At 36.3% G+C, this 21,884-nt stretch overlaps 1 protein-coding gene across 1 annotated transcript; it reads left to right on the plus strand.

Moving 5' to 3' along the window:
* Nucleotides 1–1,256: 1,256 nt before the first annotated feature.
* Nucleotides 1,257–21,326, plus strand: asb13b (ankyrin repeat and SOCS box containing 13b). The gene is made up of 6 exons (XM_056464015.1): nt 1,257–1,429; nt 3,499–3,698; nt 9,114–9,264; nt 12,283–12,417; nt 16,302–16,493; nt 20,024–21,326. Exons 1-6 carry the CDS (start codon nt 1,381–1,383, stop codon nt 20,179–20,181), a joined length of 885 nt encoding a protein of 294 aa, XP_056319990.1. The 5' UTR covers nt 1,257–1,380; the 3' UTR covers nt 20,182–21,326.
* Nucleotides 21,327–21,884: the final 558 nt, after the last annotated feature.

A 21,884-nucleotide genomic window follows, 5' to 3' on the forward strand; every position in this document is an offset into this window, starting at 1 on the left:
TATTTCAGAAACTGCTGATCTATGGAGATTTTCATGCACAACCATCTCTAGGGTTTACAGAGAATGGTCTGAAAAATAAAAAAAATTCCAGTGAGCGGCAGTTCTGTGGGCGCGGATGTCTTGTTGATGCCAGAGGTCAGAGGAAAATGGCCAGACTGGTTCCAGCTGATAGAAAGACAACAGTCACTCAAATAACCACTCGTTACAACCATAGTATGCAGAAGAGCATCTCCGAATGCACATGTCCAGCCTTGAGGCGGATGGGCTACAGCAGCAGAAGACCACACTGGGTGCCACTCCTGACGGCTAAGTACAGGAAACTGAGGCTACAATTGGCACAGGCTCACCTGGTCTGATGAGAAACAGTTTCTTCTCTCAGGCAAGCCATCTCATGAACACTTGATGATAATAATTGTGGAACCAACATCACTACTTGCTATACACTTTTATACACATATACACTTATTTAACAACACACTTTACATGCCAATTTGCACATAACAGCTGCACATATAACGTTTGTCAATTTGTATATTTGCATTCACTACTTACTTGTATTTTTTTAAATATTTATTATCTGTTTTTTGTCCTGTCTCTGTAACTAACTTGCACTGTAGAAGCTGTCACGAAAACAAATTCCTCGTATGTGTGAACATACATACGTGTGTGTGTGTGTGTGTGTGTGTGTGTGTGTGTGTGTGTGTGTGCGTGCGTGCGTGCATGTGTGTGTGTGTGTGTGTGTGTGTGTGTGTGTGTATAAAAACAGAAATGCACCCAATACAAATATCAATAAATTACACAAAAACACAAAAAAAATGAATATAAATTCAATATTTTAGTTGCCTTTTTGTTAAAATATGATATAATAATAATAATCCTTATATCTTCTTGAAATGGAAAAAAATTAGTGGTTTATCGTCATAAAGTACTTTGCAAGCAAAATTCATAAAGTTAGACCTACTGTTGCTAATGTTGAACCAGGATGTCAAAATGGGCGGTCCAGACTTTTTCTCTGATTGGTCAGATGCGATGAGTCGCAATGATCTTTTTGAATAAACTATTAAACCATTATTTTCATCTGTTCTAACTGAAGTGCTAATGATATCTTCAACGCATGACCTTTTATAAATATAAATGATTCCTTATACCATAGCCAAACTAGCCATGCATTGTCCCGTGTCTTCTGTTACTTTACTTAACGCAAGCGAGAACGGACCAATCACAGTCGTTTGTGCTTACTCTTTCCATATCCACAGCTTCACTCGCCAATGAATTGCTGTCAGGTCGACTGTTTGTAAACCATGGCTGGCGATACTTTCATGCAGCATACATATGTGACGCACAAATTCTTCTTTATTCTCGTATGAATCGGAATAAGTGATGGAATTTGAAATAACGCGCACAAGGCCTTCGCTTTTTGGGGATATAGGTAAGTTAACATGCCTGTGTGTCTGTTATCATACATGACAATCCGGTAAACGTTTGACTGAGCAGTACAGAGTTCACTGTAACTGTGCGACACGTTTTCATATAACTGTCGAGATCGGGCTTGATGACAAATATTGTTGGCAGAAGCGCAGTTTGATCACATGCGCTTTGGCCTTGAATCAGTCACCAATGACAATTAGCAGGTTTCTAAAGCCCTGGATCAGTGTGACCTGTGTCAACACATGAGTTTTTACTGTGCTCTACACGGCCTACTACATGGTCCTTTACAGTCAATAATGAATGAAAATGCTCATAATCTTAATTTCCCAGAGTGCTTTTTTCAAATTGAGGTAAAGTTGGTTTTATATTCACACATTCAGACTTTTTCCTTAATAAAATAATTTCATTCATTCATTTTCTTTTGGCTTAGTCCCTTTGTTCATCAGGGGTCACCACAGAGGAATGAACCGCCAACTTATCCAGCATATGTTTTACACAGCGAATGCCCTTCTGGCTGCAACCCAGTACTGGGAAACATCCATACACATTCATTCATCTAATTCACCAATAGCGCATGTCTTTGGACTGTGGGGGAAACCAGAGCACCCGGAGCAAACCAACGACAACGAAGGGAGAACATGCAAACTCCACACAGAAATACCAATTGGTCCAGCTGGGACTCGAACCAGCAACCTTCTTTCTGTGAGGCGACAGTGCTAACCAATAAGCCCCCGTGTCGCCTTTATTGCAAATTCTAAATTGTGATAGATTAGAATAGATTTCATTTTCTTTTCCGGCTTAGTCCCTTTATTAATCCGGGGACGCCACAGCGGAATGGACCGCCAACTTATCCAGCATATGTTTCACACAGCAGATGCCCTTCCAGCCGCAACTCATCTCTGGGAAACATCCATATACACTCATTCACACTCATACACTACAGACAATTTAGCTTACCCAATTCACCTATACCACATGTTTTTGAACTGTGGGGGAAACTGGAGCACCTGGAGGAAACCCACGCGAACGCAGGGAGAACATGCGAACTCCACACAAAAGCGCCAACTGACCCAGCCGAGGCTTGAACCAGTGACCTTCTTGCTGTGAGGCGACAGCGCTAACCAATGAGCCCCCGTGTCGCCTTTATTGCAAATTCTAAATAGTAAAATTTGATTGTTGTTCACAATCAAATAAATAGTGCCAATGTGGGATGAAGTCATACTTACATGTGAAAGTACCATGGTAAACAAAATAAAGAGCATGTCACAAGTTGTCACTGAACAAATGTACAAATATGAAACCAACTTTACATCAATAATTTTTTTTTTAAATGGAGTGGTTAGAATTTCTCTTGGCAGAACACAACACTTGCACATTTTGTTGTTGTTATCACTCAAAAATGGACTTTTGCTGCTTGTTTAAACTACTTATTTAAAATGAGTTGAAGCAAATCAATTATTAAGTTTTTTGGGACAACTTAATTGTTTTGTTTAATCCACTTAAATTTGTAAAAATATGTGTTGGGACGTAATGAAGGAATCGTACAGAACCCAGCATTTTTTACAGTGTACAAAAATATAAGTGCTGTTTGATTTAGATTTATTACGTTGTATTATATTTCAGCAAATTGCTGTTATTCCAAATAAATAAGGAATTATTATTATTTTTTTTTAATTTGGCATTTCTGTTGCACTTTTAAAATATCATAATATAATAATAATAATAATATTAATAATAATAACTAATAATAATGTTATAATAATAATTAACAATATTATTAATTATAATAATAATATTTATAATATAATATATATTTTTAAAAATATTTTTTAAATATATAATATATAAAAATGTATATGTGTGTGTGCGTGTGTGTGTGTGTGTGTGTGTGTGTGTGTGTGCGTGTGTGTGTGTGTGTGTGTGTGTAAAAACTGCTATATTGATATGTTTTGCACTTCCATTTTGTGTATAAATGATATTGCTGATTGCAAATGCTTCATTTTTAAATCAGTTATGTCTATGTTTATGTAAAGCTGTGTTGTTGTTCCTGTCTCTCTATTCTTTCTCTAGCACATGGTTTGGGCTTCTGGACAGATCGTTCTGCAGTGCATGAAGCCGCAGCTCAGGGCAGAGTCGTGCAGCTCCGGAAACTCATCGAGAACGGAGCATCTGTCAACATTGTGGCCGTGGACTCCATCACTCCCCTCCATGAGGCCTGTATTCAGGGCCATACACAGTGTGTGAAGCTGCTGCTGGACGCTGGAGCTCATGTAAGCAGCATCTCTTTTAGGCATGGGATGATTTCAAGGTTTACTGGGTTTTAAAAAGTCAAGGTTTTAAAATGCCAACAATTTTCTTTTATACAAGTCCTATGCTATATGTACTTTTTTCTTTACATGTTTTTTGCAACTATTTTATTTAGTTTTTTTAGGGCAACAGTATCTTTAGCAGAAAAGGTCCCTCAACATCAAAAGCTACTGGTCAGCCCACGATTCAGGAAACATTTAAAAAACAAGTCACTTATACACCAACATCCAAGTATGCTATAGAGCTGAACAATGGAGTGGCTTTATCCACAGAAAAGAAAGATATCCAAGATGCCTTTTTTTTAAGATATCTGTGTTTTTGAAACTAATGAAGATCTTCATTGTTGATTCTGGTTTATTCTTGACCAGTGCAAAAGTCCAGAACAGATTAGATTTGTGGAGTCACTTCAGAGTTTAAGTTAAGTTAAAGTTTATCATTGCATGTTTTTTTGAGGCCTGTGACTGTATGAAGATTTTAAAAGCATTCAGGCATTAAAAAATTGCACTGGTTGAAACTTTTTAATAGAGATCAACTTTATTGAATTAGAAGTATGCAGTATTATTTTAGATTTGATTAATAAATTGCTGTATCTGAATACTTTTAGACGCATAGAAACCATAAAGCACTGTTTATTTCATTCGGATCTTTTGTTCTATTGTATTTATGCTGGCAGATTGTTTATTATATTTTAAAAAGATGCACCCCCGCTAAAAATCATCCCAATCAATTTAAAGAGCCCCTATTATGCATTAAAAAAGGTCATATTTTGGTTTTGGGGTCTCCAACAACAGGCTGATGTGCATGCAAGTTCAAAAAACACTTTCATTGTCTTATAATATGCATTTATTTTTACCTAATTATCGCAACGACTCCCATATGATTCGTTCAGTCATTCATTTGTTCCCAAACCCCTCTTTATTGCAATGCTATGGTGATTGGTCTGATGACCCAGTCTGTTGTAATTGATCGACTGTGTTCAGCGTGAGACAGAGAAATGCCCAGCATGGCTTATCAACAAGTGGAGAGTGTATGTGTGAGCCCAATGCAGAAGTGCATTAAAACAATGTAGTCTTAACACCAGCTTATTGCTCTATCCTTAACCATAAGTAAAAACAGTGACACACATTCAGTATTAATCCACACAAAAGCTGAACTATTTTGAAACTTGACCACCGTGTGTGTGAAGGAACGGCTGACGGTGGTCATAGCAACAACAAACGGCAGAGGATCGCGAGCTCACAAACGCAATTAAATCTGTAAACAAAGCGACACGCGCCGTGTTTATTAACAACACGATTTGAGAGTATAAAGAGTTAACCAGAAACGTACAAGCGGTAACAAGTAGCAAAACACAATTTAATACACAATTTGCAAGCTAGAGAAAACAAGGAGGCGACCATTTTAATCGCACTTACCGGTACTTACACTTGTGAAATGGAGGAAGAAACCTGAACTGTGTGCTGTAAAGTTCCTGTCAAGCGCTGACAAAGTCCCATACATCAATAGTCTTTTCTGATCCTTCCTTTAACAAACGGCAGATGAATCCCCCGTTGTAAGCTGGTAGATTGCTGAAGCACTCGTCAGAAAAATGACGAGAACACAGTACAAGGCTAGGGTTATAATGCTGAGGTATTTTTGCAAAAATAAACTTCAACCACTGACAGTGTTTGTGGGCGGGGCCAGAGGTTTCAATTTTCCCGGGTCTGCCTGCGCAACAAATGGGCGGGGCTTGAGTTCTATATTGACGTCATGCCGGCACAGCTAAAGACTCGTTACTGCGGTGATTCATCCGAACCACTATGAGTCGACTCTATTATAGATGAATTAATAGTTTTAAACACGGTACACTTTCAGATTTAAGCCTTAGCTGGATATTTCACTTCACTTAGAGCTGTGTTACACACTACATGAAAGGCCATTTTCAAAAACCCATAATAGGGGCTCTTTAAAACTACATGTTCTGTCCAAATAGAGCTATTTAAGTCATCCGGTGAATTTGTAATAGTATAGTAATATATATCACAGAATAACAAAATATTGCAATGTCAGATTTTTCCAATATGGTGCAGCCCTAGTTTTTAATTCAAGCTGTGTGCGCAATCCTGGTGTCCTTATTGACAGTCACCTTACATTAGATGCATGCATCTTCTGTTGTTTCCTCAAGCTTCTTCTTATTTTGCTTTCTTTTTTGCCTGAAAAGTATGGCTGCACGATACTGGAAAAATATGAGATATGCGATACCGTTGCTGAGTTTTGCAATAACTAAATTTCTTATGATGTAACATTTCCCTAGAAAAATGCTCTTTTTATTAGCTATGTTTCGAAATCATTTATTTATTTAATGATATTAAAATAAAGAGGTAAAATATATATATTTTCAGGACAAATTAATTCTAATTCGAACTCAAAAGAACAGTGTCATGGTGCAAACATTTAGTTTTTAAAACACTATTAGTGAGAGAAAACCAGATATCCTGACTCTGATTGGCTGTTGTCATTTTCTTTCTTTTGTCTACTCCCGCCATAACTATTTATTTTCAGCTCTGGGTTCAACTTTGGGCCACTCAGGCCAATAGTAGAAAAGCAACTCTGGGGGAGGTGGGGATAAAAAGCAAGGCACCATCTGAATGGACAAATTTAGATAAGAAAAAACAATGCATAAAATTAATGTAATTTATCACACATGTCTGGAATACGCACATTGCATATACTATTATCTCGATAATGATCATTTTGCGATATATTGTGCAGCCCTACTGAAAAGTAACATGAGAAAGTTATCCACACTTTCATAACTTTTCATTTGTATTACTGCAGTTTTTTTATTTCATGACATTTCCAAAACCAGGAAGCTCGACTTCAAGTGGTCCATTAACCAAATTCCTTAAAAATTAAAAATGGTCCCAAATAGGACCACGTCACCCCCATTCTACATTCCCTCCATTGGTTACCAGTGCATATCAGGATCAAGTTTAAAATACTTTTATTCATGTTTACAGTCTGGCTCTTACCTATCAGATCTTTGGCATTCTAACTTATTGAAAAGTCCTACATCAAGGCTGAAACGCTTAAAGAGCCCATATTATGGGTTTTTGAAAATGCCCTTCCATGTAGTGTGTAACACAGCTCTAAGTGAAGTGAAATATCCAGCTAAGGCTTAAATCTGTAAGTGTACAGTGTTTAAAACTATTGATTCATCTATAAAAGAGTCGACTCATAGTGCTTCAAACGAGTCGCCTTGATAACGAGTCATTAGGTGTTTCGCGATGACGCAGCCACGAAACACAAGCCTCGCCAGTAGTTACGCGCGCAAACCAGGGAGATTTGAAACCTGCGGCCCCGCCCACTAACACAGAAAAAACACTAGACACACACACACAGACGCCGCTGGTCGAATGAAGTCACGCTGTGCTCAGATGGATAATATTGACAGTCTCTACCCAAAGATGAGTTGTTAACCTGGTACAGTACACGCGGTTACTCTTTATATTCTCTTATCACATGTAAGCCACGTTAAAAACGCGACGCGTGCCGCTTTGTTTACGGATTTAACGTTAAAGGCTTTTGTGAGCTCGCGTTCCACTGCCGTTTGTCGTTGCTATGGCGATCGATCGTAAGCTAGGAGACAGGAGACTTGTGTCACTTTCCCTAGTTCTTCTGAGGAGCGTTTTGTGTGTGTGTGTGTGTGTGTGTGTGTGAGAGAGAGAGAGAGAGAGACTCGCGTCGCTTTCCCTAGTTCTTCTGAGGAGCGTTGTGTGTGTGTGTGAGAGAGAGAGACTCGCGTCGCTTTCCCTAGTTTTTCTGAGGAGTGTTTTGTGTGTGTGTGTGTGTGTGAGAGAGAGAGAGAGAGAGACTCGCGTCGCTTTCCCTAGTTTTTCTGAGGAGCGTTGTGTGTGTGTGTGAGAGAGAGAGAGAGAGAGAGAGAGACTCGCGTCGCTTTCCCTAGTTCTTCTGAGGAGCGTTGTGTGTGTGTGAGAGAGAGAGAGAGAGAGAGAGAGAGAGAGACTCGCGTCGATCTCCCCAGTTCTTCTGAGGAGGGTTGTGTGTGTGAAAAAAGCCTTACACTATGAAGCGCGTGTGCACTGTGACTACTTTTATATAGTTGATTACCAGCTGGGCATTTCACTCTGTCTCGTGCTGAAGCCTGTCACTGTCGACCAATCGCAGCAGGCTGTCATCGGTCCAATCAGCGCAGATTAGCTTCGCGCTGAGGAGGGGGTTGGGAACAAATGAATCGCTGAACGATTCATATGGGAGTCGTTGGGATAATTAGGTAAAAATAAATGCAGGTTATAAGACCATCAAAGTGTTTTATGACCTTGCATGCATATTAGACTGTTGTTGGAGACCCTTACAACCTAAATATGACCCTATTTCATGTATAATATGGGCTCTTTAAGGAACTTTTCGTTTGTGGGTCCTCGATTGTGGAATGGTCTGTCTGTAATACGTTGAATGGTGCCCTCTTTACCAGTTTTTAAATCTCTCTTTTTTATATATATATATATGTTTTTCCTAGCTTTTAATTAGTGTTTAATCTGTTGACTTTCCTAAGTTTTAATTTGTCTGCCCATGCTATATTGTGCAGTTTGTTGCTATTTCTATTCCTATTTCTGGATCTTATATTGTTATTATTAACTTTTTTGTACAGCACTTTGGTCAGCCCCCAGTTGTTTTGAAAGTGCTTAATTAACTAAATTAAACTAAACTTGTTCATTGGTTGAGAGTTTTTGCTAACAGGTGGATGCTTGTAACATTTGACGAAAGCACTCTTAACTAAACTAAACTTAGCTAATCTAAACTAAACTAAATTTAACTAAACTTGTTCAGTGGTTGGATGTCTTTGCTAACAGGTTCATGCTTGTAACATTGATGACAGCACTCTAACTAAACTAAACTTAGCTAAACTAAACTATAAACTAAACTAAACTTGGCTAAACTAAACTAATTTTGTTCAGTGATTGGGTGTCTTTGCTGGCATGTTGATGCTTGTAACATTGCTGACATCACTCTAACTAAACTAAACTAAACTAAACTAAACTAAACTAAACTAAACTTGTTCAGTGGTTGGGGGTTTTTGCTAACAGGTTCATGCTTGTAACATTGATGACAGCACTATAACTAAGCTAAGCTAAGCTAAGCTAAACTAAACTAAACTAAACTAAAATAAACTAAACTTGTTCAGTGGTTGGGTGTCTTTTCTAACATGTCGATGCTTGTAACATTGATGACAGTGCTCTAACTAAACTAAATTGACTAAACTATAAACTAAACTTATTCATTGGTTGGGTGTCTTTGCCAGCAAGTTGATGCTTGTAACATTGACGATAGCACTCTAAACTAAACCTAGTTAAACTTTTTTGTGTCTTTGTTAACAGGTTGATGCTCGTAACATTGACGGCAGCACTCCGCTGTGTGACGCCTGTGCTGCTGGAAGTCTGGAGTGTGTCAAGCTGCTGTTAGAGCATGGAGCCACAGTAAATCCTCCTCTCTTCACATTCTCACCACTGCATGAGGCCTGCATGAGCGGTGAGTGCCTAGTATAAGTACTGTATGTTAGGGCAGCAGTGCACAGTATATAATTTCAGTATCGATATTGCAAAGTGCGCATCCGCAGTTGTCACATCGCAGGATGTACAGTGTTGAGTTAGGATTAAGCTTATGACGCTATCAAATTTTCTTGTTGAGATTAGTTGCCGGAGCTTTTAATTTGTTATACGGCATTATTAAGATATTAAAGTAATATGCCAAAAAGTTACTTTTACTTTAGGTGTAATAACAAAAAATACTTTAGTGCATTGCTTTATTGTATATGCATGTTCAAAATAAACAAGTTTTAAGCTAATTAAATTGCAAAAAATATTTTAAAGATTTAATAAAACAATTATAACTTGTAATCATTTAAGTCATTATTAGTGATTAAGAAATTTACTTGCAGTTTGGTTAAAATAAACAATGTCAACTATTGAAGACTTATTGCACAGTGTTAACATGCAATAACCAAATAAAAAATCACTTTCTTTTCTTTCACTATTTCAGCATGTAGTAGGCCAGATTAATGTCAAAATATTCATGTTTTAACTATTAAGAAAACCAATAAAGTGTCCAAGCATTTGTTGCTGTTATGAGGACCACTGCAAATACAATATGAATATACCAACAGAACAAACTTTAAATAAATAATTATTGATGGTATTTTAAAGTGCCCACGAAATCAATACTGTGCATGTTCATTATCATGATGTGTTGAATTTTTGAATATGGACATCATATATCCCTTATATAGGCATATAAATTGGGGTTTTAGTTAACCAAGAGGAACAGGAACAGTGGAACAGGAACAAGAGAGTTTAGAGTTCATTGCCATATCAGCTTTAATAGCTATTTGATGGCAAAAAACTGATACACATTTACAGTTTATAAATGATAACACTTTTCTGTAAAGCATAGGTTTATAACAATAAACAGACATAAACAACAGTAATACATTAATAATCTAAATCTTTTTAAGATCTACTTTTGATTACAATTGTACAATTTAAAAAATATATATTTTAAAGTTAAAAATAATTCATTCAAAGTGAGCCACAGTTCAGTGCATAGGAGATTTGTGAAATCACTGCAGATATATACACACTACCTGACAAAAGTCTTGTCGCCTATCCAAGTTTTAGGAACAATACATAATAACTTGACTTCTAGTTGATCATTTGGTATCAAAAAGAGCTTATATGAAAGGCAAAGGCCTCTAGATTACGCTTATTTTACCAAAATAAAATATGATCATGCCTTGATTTTTAATTATTTAATTAGGACAGTAAGGTCTGACTTTGCTTAGACAAAAGACTTGTCACTTAACAGAAATAATGTACAGTATAGAATATAAAGTCATGGTGCAGTGCAAAAAGAATTAATATTGTATATGACTCCCATAAGCTTGGAGGACTGCATCCATACATCTCTGTAATGACTCAAATAACTTCCTAATAAAGTCATCTGGAATGGCAAAGAAAGTGTTCTTGCAGGACTCCCAGAGTTCATCAAGATTCTTTGGATTCATCTTCAATGCCTCCTCCATCTTACCCCAGACATGCTCAATAATGTTCATGTCTGGTGACTGGAATGGCCAATCCTGGAGCACCTTGACCTTCTTTGCTTTCAGGAACTTTGATGTGGAGGCTGAAGTATGAGAAGAAGCGCTATCCTGCTGAAGAATTTGCCCTCTCCTGTGGTTTGTAATGTAATGGGCAGCACAAATGTCTTGATACCTCGGGTGTTGATGTTGCCATCCACTCTAAAGATCTCTCGCACACCCCCATACTGAATGTAACCCCAAACCATGGTTTTTCCTTCACCAAACTTGACTGATGACTATGAGAATCTTGGGTCCATGCGGCTTCCAATAGGTCTTTGCAGTATTTGTGATGATTGGGATGCAGTTCAACAAATGATTCATCGGACAAATCTGCCTTCTGCCACTTTTCCAAATGATCAATTAGAAGTCAAGTTATTATTTGTTGCTCTTACAACTGGGATCGATGACAAGACTTTTGTCAGGTAGTATAGAGTAAAAGTTTTTGATTTGCCCCTTTTTTAAGGTATGTGACTGTTAGCATTTTATGTTTAAAAAGCATTTTGGACACAAGAAATTGTACCATTTGTAATTGTAATAAAGGTAAACCTTATTGAATTATTCATACAACGAAGACTATGCAGTGCTATTTTACATTTCATCATTCAATGTCTGTACCTGAATACTGCTAGACTGCCCCAGAAAACCACAAAGCTCTGCTTATTTCATTTTTTATTTATCTCTGTTGTATTCATCTGTGCTTGTAATTTGTTTATTATAACTTATGCATGATAATGATTCACTCACCTTCAAAATCAATCTAAATTAATTAATTATTTTCAACTAGAGCTGTTCAAGTAATTTAGTGAAATGTTTTTCATATCGCAATATATATAAAACTAAATAGCGCAATGTCAGGATTTTCCAATATTGTGCAACCCTACTATATGTCCAATCAAGGATTTTATAGTTAAAAATGAACATTTTGTTATGAATTACTCGTTGATGTTCCAAAATGCTATGCTTTTCTATTATAATTCCTCTCTTTTCACAGAGATAGGCTACAGGTATGTGCTGCAACTCTTTTGTTACTGCTGCCATCTGATATTAGTTTAATAACATAATTTCATCATTTCACGGTCAGAAATAAAACAAAACACAAAAATTTAAATAAAACAAAATAATCTCACGTTTATTTTTTTATTTTAGGAGGTGTGAAATTTACATATGGGGTTTCAACAACCAGATGCATTTCTGGAAACCTCCTCCTTAAGTGGTCTGAACAATCGGATTTGTATCCTTCTCAAATGTGTTATACGATCAGAAAAAATGCATGAAGTGGCCAGGTGTAAACAGACCCAATGGATACCACTGCAAACGTCTTTATTTAAGGGTATAGGAGCGATTTCAGATAGAGCCAATGAACATAATTGATTGTTTCTTTTGTCTTTTCTTTGATTCTTCTCATCTGCTAGGTAACCCTAAATGTGTTCAGCTCATGATTGATGAAGGAGCGCTGATGGAAGCTCATGACTGTCACTTTGGCACTCCTCTGCATGTAGCGTGTGCACGACAGCATCTCGACTGTGTCAAGGTGCTGTTGAATGCAGGTGAGTTTGCACAGTTGTTTGTTTTGTTTTTTAAATAATTATTTTTTAGGGGTTTTCACCTTTTATTGGGATAGTGGAGGACAGACAGCAAGGCATTGGGAGCAGAGAGAGGGGGAGGATCGGCATAGGACCTCAAGCCAGGAATCGAATTCAGGTTGCCCTGAGCACCATGGTTCGATATATCAGCACACTTATGGTCTTCTTCCACTGAGTGGTACAGTATGGTACGGTTCAGTTCGGTATGCTTTTATGGCCGATTCCACTGTCAAAAGGTACCTAACAGCGAACCGTACCGTACCACTTTTTGGGAACACTTTGCAAAGGGTACCTAAGATGGCAAAAGGGTACCAAAAAGTGGAGCTGTTTTTGTTTTACGAGGTCGTCTAAAAGTGCGAGCGGTTTTACTTTCTCCAGGGAGCTCGCTTGCGCTAATGTGCGCATCGATATTTTAAATAACGAACTTCTTGAGCTGATGATAATAACGTGCGCAAGATTATTGAAGTGCTACTGACATCCGATCCTTTCATAAACAGACAAACGTGAGAGTGAAGCGCGAAAAAACAAAGGAGAAGCCCGAAGAAACGAAGGAGCAAATGATTCTTTCACCAACCTAAACCATGAACATGAACAGCTCAAGAAGTTTGACAAGTTTAACTATTATCATCACCTTCTGGACTATTACGAACTCTGAATGACGGAAATACTCTCTAACAGAGGCTACATGTGCTGGTGAAGATTAAAGATGCAGATGAGAGGTTTGCTCTGACTAGGACATATGTTGCGTGTTTTTAAACCTAAGACTGTAATGTTGTATTTAGTTATTTATTTTAAATATTTCAGACGTGACAGTAGATTATTTCACACTGTCATTGATCTGCAGTTATAATCATGTTCATAGAAAGGTTAGTAATGATCATTTATCCACAAGTATTTCTCTGTATAAAGCATCTGTTTTGTGAGAAGTGCTTCTCATATGATATGTGAACGACCCGTATAGCTTTACTGTAGACATTTCCTTGAGCGAGAATGACATCAACTGAAACTTTCTGTCATACACCATGACCACCAAAAGGGTACCACTCTGTAGATGCTCTTTTTTGGATTGATTTAAAATTAACTTTTTTGTTGGTGTCGCTTTAAATCTAAAATAAGCTCCTGCTCTCTGCCCCCTTTCCAGAAGTGTGTAGTGACTTTACAGCTTGTGCCTTTGGCTATGTTTACATGACAACGATGTAGCCAAAAAAGTAACGTTTTTTTTTTAAAGTTTCATGTTTACATGGCAATGTTTTTTTTAAATGATCCACATTTACACATCTTGGAGAATGACCAAAAATGCTGCATTAAGTATGTCAGGCCAGTAGTTGGTGGTGTGTCACCTTGTTAGTAAATATAACCTGTAAGGAAGTAACGATGAGCAGTCAGCGCTGGTGTCTATCAGAAATTGTTGAGTGTGAAAGTTGAGTCTCTGCTGTTGGTTTTAATGTAAAGTAAAATCACATTTTGCAGATGAAGCGTTAGCAAACATTGAGCAAAAACAACACTACCACATACTCTGCCATTGTTGTATATTTGTTTGTGCTTGCGTTAAATTCATGCCTTCCTGACGTCATCGTTTTTAAAGACTCGTTTCCAGATTTGTACATGGATATGGCCATAGATATTTACATTAGATGTCGCCTTCCCTGTTGTTGTCTATTGGAAGGAATGCGTCAATAGAGCTGCCATTTTAGTACAGGGTAGTGCTCCTTTGTAATAAATGCGGGACCAAGGTGCAATGGAGGACTGTGGCCATCCAGAGCCAGAGATATACACATAAATCTATAACCAGGAGTTTTCCCAGTGGTCAGAATGCAAATATTTTTTTAATTACGAAAATTATCATTTTACATCACTTTTCTACATCGATGGGCAAGTGACCAAATGGGCATTGCCACCAAAGAGCATGTGTGTTTGTGTGCATGGAATTGTATTATCCTCCCTCCTTGTTAAATTTGATCTAATCCGTGTCCTGAAACACACCGCCTCTCCTGGTTTCACTTCTTATTCTAACGGAGGGAGCGATTTGTTTGTGAATGAATCCCCGTTATGAATGACTCGTTCACTTAGCCGACAATATTACAAGTTTCTAGCATTACAGCATCTTGTTGTCATATTTCTTTTGCATTGTTTGCTTATTTTATTCAACAAAACTAGCATTTAGTGCGAGTTGATGCTGCTTTGCCTTATGGTCAGTGCAGTAAGTGACTGTATTATCATCAATACTTGTTGAGCACAAAAGTCCGTAACATATAAAAACGTAAAAAACTAAATCTTACCTATGAAATGTTCTGCCTTTGTGCTTTGTTTTCTTTGTTTGCTCGTTACTACACCTGTACACAGTGCTAAAGTCCAGCATCTTGATATTGACACACTGACTAGTGCAGTAGAATGACATTTGTCCTGGGAGCACTGTACAAATGTGGCAGGACTATTGACGCATGCTCAGGGTCCGTATGCGATAGCTAGTGTATATATCTATGGAATACGACAATGGCAGCGTTTTCAAAAACGTCCACTTTTAAATCTGTTAAATGCCATTGTCATGTAAGCGAATATACATGTTGAAAATGTTGTAGTGTAAACAGCTATAGTTACACTGGCAGCAATCAACAAATCAACATTTTTGTGAATGCCGGCTATCAGACTGTTTACTTTTTTCAGTTGTCAAATTCACAAAGTTATGCAAGTTCACATACAGTTGAAGTCAGAATTATTAGCCCCCCGAATTACTAGCCCCTTTGTTTATTTTTTTCCCCAATTTCTATTTAACGGAGAGAAGATTTTTTTCAACACATTTCTAAACATAACAGTTTTAATAACTCATCTCTAATAACTGATTTATTTTATCTTTGCCATGATGACAGTAAATAATATTTGACTAGATATTTTTCAAGATGCTTCTATACAGCTTAAAGTGACATTAATCGGTTTAACTAGGTTAATTAGGTTAACTGGGCAGGTTAGGGTAATTAGGCAAGTTATTGTATAACAATGGTTTGTTCTGTAGACTATCAAAAAATAGCTTAAAGAGGCTAATAATTCTGACAAATAAGACTAAAACAAAAAGATAAAACAAATAAGACTTTCTCCAGAAAATATTATCAGACATACTGTGAAAATGAAACTTATTGAAACTATAATGAAAATTATTCTGGGGTCGCCACTTGTCGAACAGAAGAAAAAAAAAATCAAAGGGGGGCTAATAATTTTGACTTCAACTGTATGTTGGTTCTGTCTGTGAATGTAAACCTTTGGGAAAGAAATCGCAAGTGTATGATCTATGTAGCAGCATTTCTTGTGTCTGAGAACATTTACATTTACACCGTGTTTATTATGCACAATTCCTCTCACTGTAAAACACTTTCCACTGGACTGTCCTGTATTTATAGACTGCAGTACGTCTTTAAATGAAATGAACTCACTTAAGCAGATATTCGGCCATGTGTCACCAGGAATTTTTGGGGGGAATTTTTATCATGTATTACCGTTAATAATCTCTTCTAATTTTTGTATTCATTTGCTTGTTGTTTTTAATTGTAGATTTAATAATGAAATGTTTTGCCATGAAAATAGCCTTTGTTGCTGACATGGCATTAAATAAAATACATCATCATAATCATCACATTTACCTAAAAATTTAAATTTGACGTAGTTCAGATGGAGTTTTTTAACCCTAACAATTAATTTTGGAGTGACTTTGTGTTTTGTACCTTTTCAGATCTTTTTTTGAAGTGTAAAAAGCACAATAGGACCCCTTTAAAATGAACATAAACCCGATGTTTTGTTCTTTCAGTATTGCACATTCTCCATTTCTTTGGTTTATTTGACTTCTTTTTTGCTTTTAGGTGCAAATGTGAATGCTGCTAAACTTCATGAGACGGCACTTCATCATGCTGCTAAAGTCAAAAATCTGGAACTAATTGAGCTTTTGGTTGAATTTGGAGGAAATATTTTTGCCAGAGACAACCTTGGAAAAAAGCCAATTCAGTACACCAGATCCAGTTCAGCGTGTGCCCTCTGCTTAGAGTTTTACGAATGTAAGTTCATTATATATATATGTTCACTGTTCATACGTGTTCGGTCTTCACTTTGAAAGATACTTCAGAACTACAGTCAACATTCAGATCTTGTTTAACCAGAACATATATTGAAACTAAACTAAAATGAAGAGAAGCCAAAGCTTTTTCAAGGCACAGGAGCAAAACTGGCTGGTTTTATTTGAAAAAGACCATTTAAAAACTCACAAAAAGCATTATTAATTCAGTTTAGTATCGCTGAGGTACTTTTGATTAATAGATTAAATTATTTTCTAGTTTTTAATTTTAATTACATTTGACACATTTTACTATATGAAGAAATGTTTACTTGGCGTCTAGCTGGAATAAGAAAGTTAGTCAATGTAATTGTATTATTTCAAGTAACAAATATGATTGGATGATTATTATTTGGAAAAAAACAATTCAGTTCAGTTCAAGCTGATTTGTGTAGCGCTTTTCACAATACTTATTGTTTCAAAGCAGCTTTACAAAAGTGCACATTATTGCATTACAATCAAATTTGGAAAAATTAAGGTTATTAATTACCATAGCTTCATTAGTTACTAATAATAAAGTCCCCATGAACCGGAAGCTGCGATTGTTATTTTTTTAAGTAAATGTAGTAAAGTAGGCATTTCATTCAGAAAGATCAGGAAAAGGGTTTGGGAAGAGTTATTACAACCTAACAGGCTCCTCCTCCTCTCCACCATTTCAGATTTCAATTAAGGATTAGAAGGGCAAACATTTTTTTTTCCTTAATGAGATGCACAGATAAATTGATCACCACAAAACTGGCAATGTGAGCTAACAAAAACATATGGTTAGTTTTGATTTCTTGGAGACTTTAACTAATTAACTAGTAACAAATAGTTTTTAACAGTTTGAGATATTATATATAAACATAGTTAACCTGCAGTTAAATAGTACAGTGGTTCCCAAAGTAGGGGTCGGGACCCTTCATGGGGTCGCAGGACAATGAGTGGAGGTCGCTTGGTGATTTCCAAAAATCAAATTCATTTTATTAAAATATTAGAATTGGGTAGTAGTAGGAATTACCATATTTTATCCATAACCTACAGGACAAATAGTAGTTATTAGTTACATTAAAAAACAACAACATGCAAATAAAATCCTTCAGCCTTTCGATTATTATTAATATAATTTTTTTTATTTTCCCTTTGGATTCTGACTCCAGGGGTGATTACGTTATATTAAAAACACAGCAATAGCTTCAGATGCAGCAAATTTAATATTATGGCACCAGGTTAAGCTTTCTGATACCTTTACTGCACTCACGTACAGTGTTGGGGGTAACGGATTACAATTAAAATAAGTTACATAATAATATTACTTTTCTAAGTATCTTTTTTTAAAAAGCATTAATATTTGAGTTACTTTTTAGTTTAATCAATTCGCTTTTTAAAAATTAATTGCTAAATTAAAATTAAAGTAGTAACAATTAATCCCGCAGTCAATGAGAGAATGTGTTTATTATTTAATGCATCAAAGAAAAGGAAAGGGGGATTGTCTCAATGGAAATTGATTTTCCTTAAGACAAATAGTACAAAAGTAGCAAACATGTTTTAAACTCTCATTAATCTGTATACATGAAATGTATAGCTCTGGGGTTAGGAAGTTCTCAGATAACATTATCTTAAAATATAGTTTTTTTTTGAAGGTAAATAAAGGTTATACTATGCGTTATTAATTGCAGAGCTCCACTATTAAAAAAAAGAAAAAAAAGAGTCCTCAGTCAGGTAATAAGTAATGCAAAAGTAACTCAAAAGTAATGTAACGCAATGCTTTAAAAAGTAACTAAGTAATGCAGCTAGTTACTGTACCTTTTTTTGTGAGTAACTCAATATTGTAATGAATTACTTAATAAAGTAATTTTCCCCAACACTGCTCACGTACATTTAAAGTAAATACAGGATTGACTGAACATGGTCTCCAAAATTATACCAAGAATGAAGCAACATGCAAGCTTTGCATATATATAATCACTTCAGAGGATAGTGGGGGTCACAACTCACGAGTCACTGGCATTGTTATTGTGGGGCGGGCTCAAATGTTTGGGAACCCTTGATAAAGTATATTGGTGATGTCTATGTGTGCATGTTCAATGAAGAGTATTAACAAAACAAAACAGGTTGGCCTGTACCATATAATGCACCAAAATATATTGTGATAAACGATATTATTGTCATTTGAAGACCATTTTATGCTGCTGATTATAGAATGACAATATAATATCATCACAATGCAAATACACACTTTCAAAGAACACATAATATTTTATTCTTAACAATATTTCATTTAATTATAGTCATTTTAACAATTTAATAGGTCACACTTTACAATAAGGTTCATTAGTTAATGTTAATAAATGCATTTACTAACATGAACAAACAATAATCAATACATTTACTACAGTATTTGTTAGTCAACGTTAGTTAATGAAAATACAGTTGTTCATTGTTAGTTCATGTTAACTCACGGTGAATTAACTAATGTTAACAAGCATGGACTCGGATGTTAATAAAGCATTAGTAAATGTTCAATTATGATTAATAAATGCTGTACAAGTGTTGTTCATGATTATTTCATGTTAGTAAATGCATTAACTAATGAACCTTATTGTAAAGTGTTACCGTTTAATAAGTAGGCATTGGAATCAGAATGTGAAAACACACATCCTGAATAAATAATAACAAATATTAACGAAAAAGTGTGAGGTAAAACGCAACCGAAGCTGTGATCAGTCGTGTAGTCCTATAAAAAAAGGTGGTGTACTATTACCCACCCAACCTGCCCATGCTGTATTTTAATTTTACCTGAACGTTTCAGCGAAACATCATTCAGTTGACTTCGAAAAACAAATTAAGATGAGAGTTAAAAAAACATTTGGTATACAGTTAAAGGGGATGCAAATACACGTAAATTAGGGAAGTCTAATCAGCAAAACAAGTGAGTATACCGAGGGTATATGCAATTATTGATCCTCAGAAGTCGTAATACCCAAACAGCTAGTGGAAAAAAGTAGGCATACTGAGTATACGTGCGTATAGCCCCGACTACACCACTGACTGTGATATCTGCTACCAGATATATTTTCAGTTGTCAGACACCCACATGAGAATATACTATAGTAATTAATAATAAAAAGCTTATAATTGTAACCATACTGACACTGGCATCTCCAATAGAGAGGTTTCTAAGTAGGGGTGATATATATTGCATCACCAAAATGATTGAGGTCATGTTCATGTGTTGTGCAATAAGTCGATGTATTTATTATTGTGACAGACCTAAAAACAGATTATATCTCTATATACGTAATAAAGATGGAGTGTACATGTTGCTTTAAACAAAAAGGAGAGAATCCAGAATATGTCGGATTTAGTGATTATAATAACCTTGATTTTAAACTCTGTGAATCTGTAATAATCCAGTAATGTTTTATATTTCATCGTCCTGTCAGGAATTGATTTCCACCGTCCCCCTAACACCTTGTTGTTTGTTGTGTTCAGCCACACCACTCAGTCTGCAGCAGTTATGCAGGATTTCTCTCAGAAATGCCCTCGGGAAAAGAGCGCTGGGGGTTTTTACTCAACTGGGACTCCCAAACCGAATCATCTGGTTCCTCTCTTATTTACCAGCTCCTCCTATGGAGCTCCTCCAGTCTTGACGATCTTCTGCTTCGGTTATCTATAACGCACAACACACTGATTCTGCTTCAGAATAAGGGATTTGGATGATTGGTTTCCAGGAGAAAGGAGATTCTTCATTGTGAGGTGCGGAGACAGTAACAGCTGCGCTCAGTATTTGTCACGTATTTGCTGATACTTTTTTGCACTGTTACAGCAGGGAACCAACAGACGGTGGTATGAATGGAGTTTACTGTCAAGATTCCTAAAATAATTTGACTTGGGGGGGGGGGGGGGGCACTTTAACAAGAATGAATGGTGTTTTCTGTCTTACATGGCATTTTGTCTGCCGACTCTTATAACTGTGAGTCAAAACAAGGCAACAGACATGTTTTCTTGCTGTTTATGCAACCATAATATTAATAATATTAGCTGTATGATTAAATTGAATCATCTGAAGGGTTTCATTTATGCTATTATATTTATAAATGCGCTATATAATTCACTATATATGTAAAATCTTTTTTAAACTCAGACTTCAAATGAATTTTAGATGAATAATTTAAATAGTAGGTGACACGGTGGCTCAGTGATTAGCACTGTCGCCTTACAGCAAGAAGGTTGCTGGTTCGAGTTCCAGCTGGGCCAGTTGGAATATCTGTGTGGAGTTTGCATGTTCTCCCCGTGTTGGTGTGGGTTTCCTCTGGGTGCTCCAGTTTCCACCACAGTCCAAAGACATGCACCATAGGTGAATTGGGTGGACAAAATTGGCCATAGTGTATGTGTGAATGTAAGAGTGTATGGGTGTTTCCCGGTACTGGGTTGCGGCTGGAAGGGCATCCGCTGCATAAAACAGAATAGTTAGCGGTTCATTCCGCTGTGGCGTCTCCTGATAAATAAGGGACTAAGCCGAAGGAAAATGAATGATATTTGTAAATGCACTGTATATAAAATACATGTATTTATGTATTTTATATATATATCAGTCTATAAGACAATATAAGTCTTAATTTAATTCAGACCTCAAATTAATTTTATATGAATAATTTAAATAGTATTTTAGCTGGCTATTTAAAATTGTATGAAATAAACATTGATATGTTGTGTAAGTGCTTTATAAATATATTTTACATGTATAAATGTTATTTCAGAGTGTTGTTAGGTTGTGACTGTAACAAAATTGTGATTTTTTTTTTTAGTTGTACAATATTCCATTAATGTTTTATTTGATTGGTTGTGAGTATTAAGAACATGTACACCTGACCAAAATGCATTGGGTTGGATTTTTCAGCCACTGCTACTTAAAGTCTTAATTTTGCTACAGTAAATGTACACCAGAAAGGTCTATTTTCAGTCGTTATAGTTATTACTATAAATATTTCTTAGTGGCTCATTTTGATGCGGACAAACATCAGTGCACAAAATTACATTGATATATATAAATAAAACATTCATTTCTTATATTTGTGAAGTTTATTTGTTCCCCCATTATTCAATTTATGTTCACCAATCAGAGAATTCCTAAGCCACTATAAATACTCTAAGTTCCATATAACAGCCATCTTCGTTTTGAAGAATTTACCCTTCCACCCCCTACTCCTCCTCCATTCCTAGATGGGTGGCATGGTGGCCCAGTGGTTAGCACCGTTGCCTCACAGCAAGAACGTCATTGGTTCTAGTCCTTACCAAGCCAGCCGACATCTCTGTGGGGACTTAACACATTCTTCCTGTGCTCATGTGGGTT

This window comes from Danio aesculapii, chromosome 8, assembly GCF_903798145.1.
Source record: "Danio aesculapii chromosome 8, fDanAes4.1, whole genome shotgun sequence".
Lineage (NCBI taxonomy): Eukaryota > Metazoa > Chordata > Actinopteri > Cypriniformes > Danionidae > Danio > Danio aesculapii.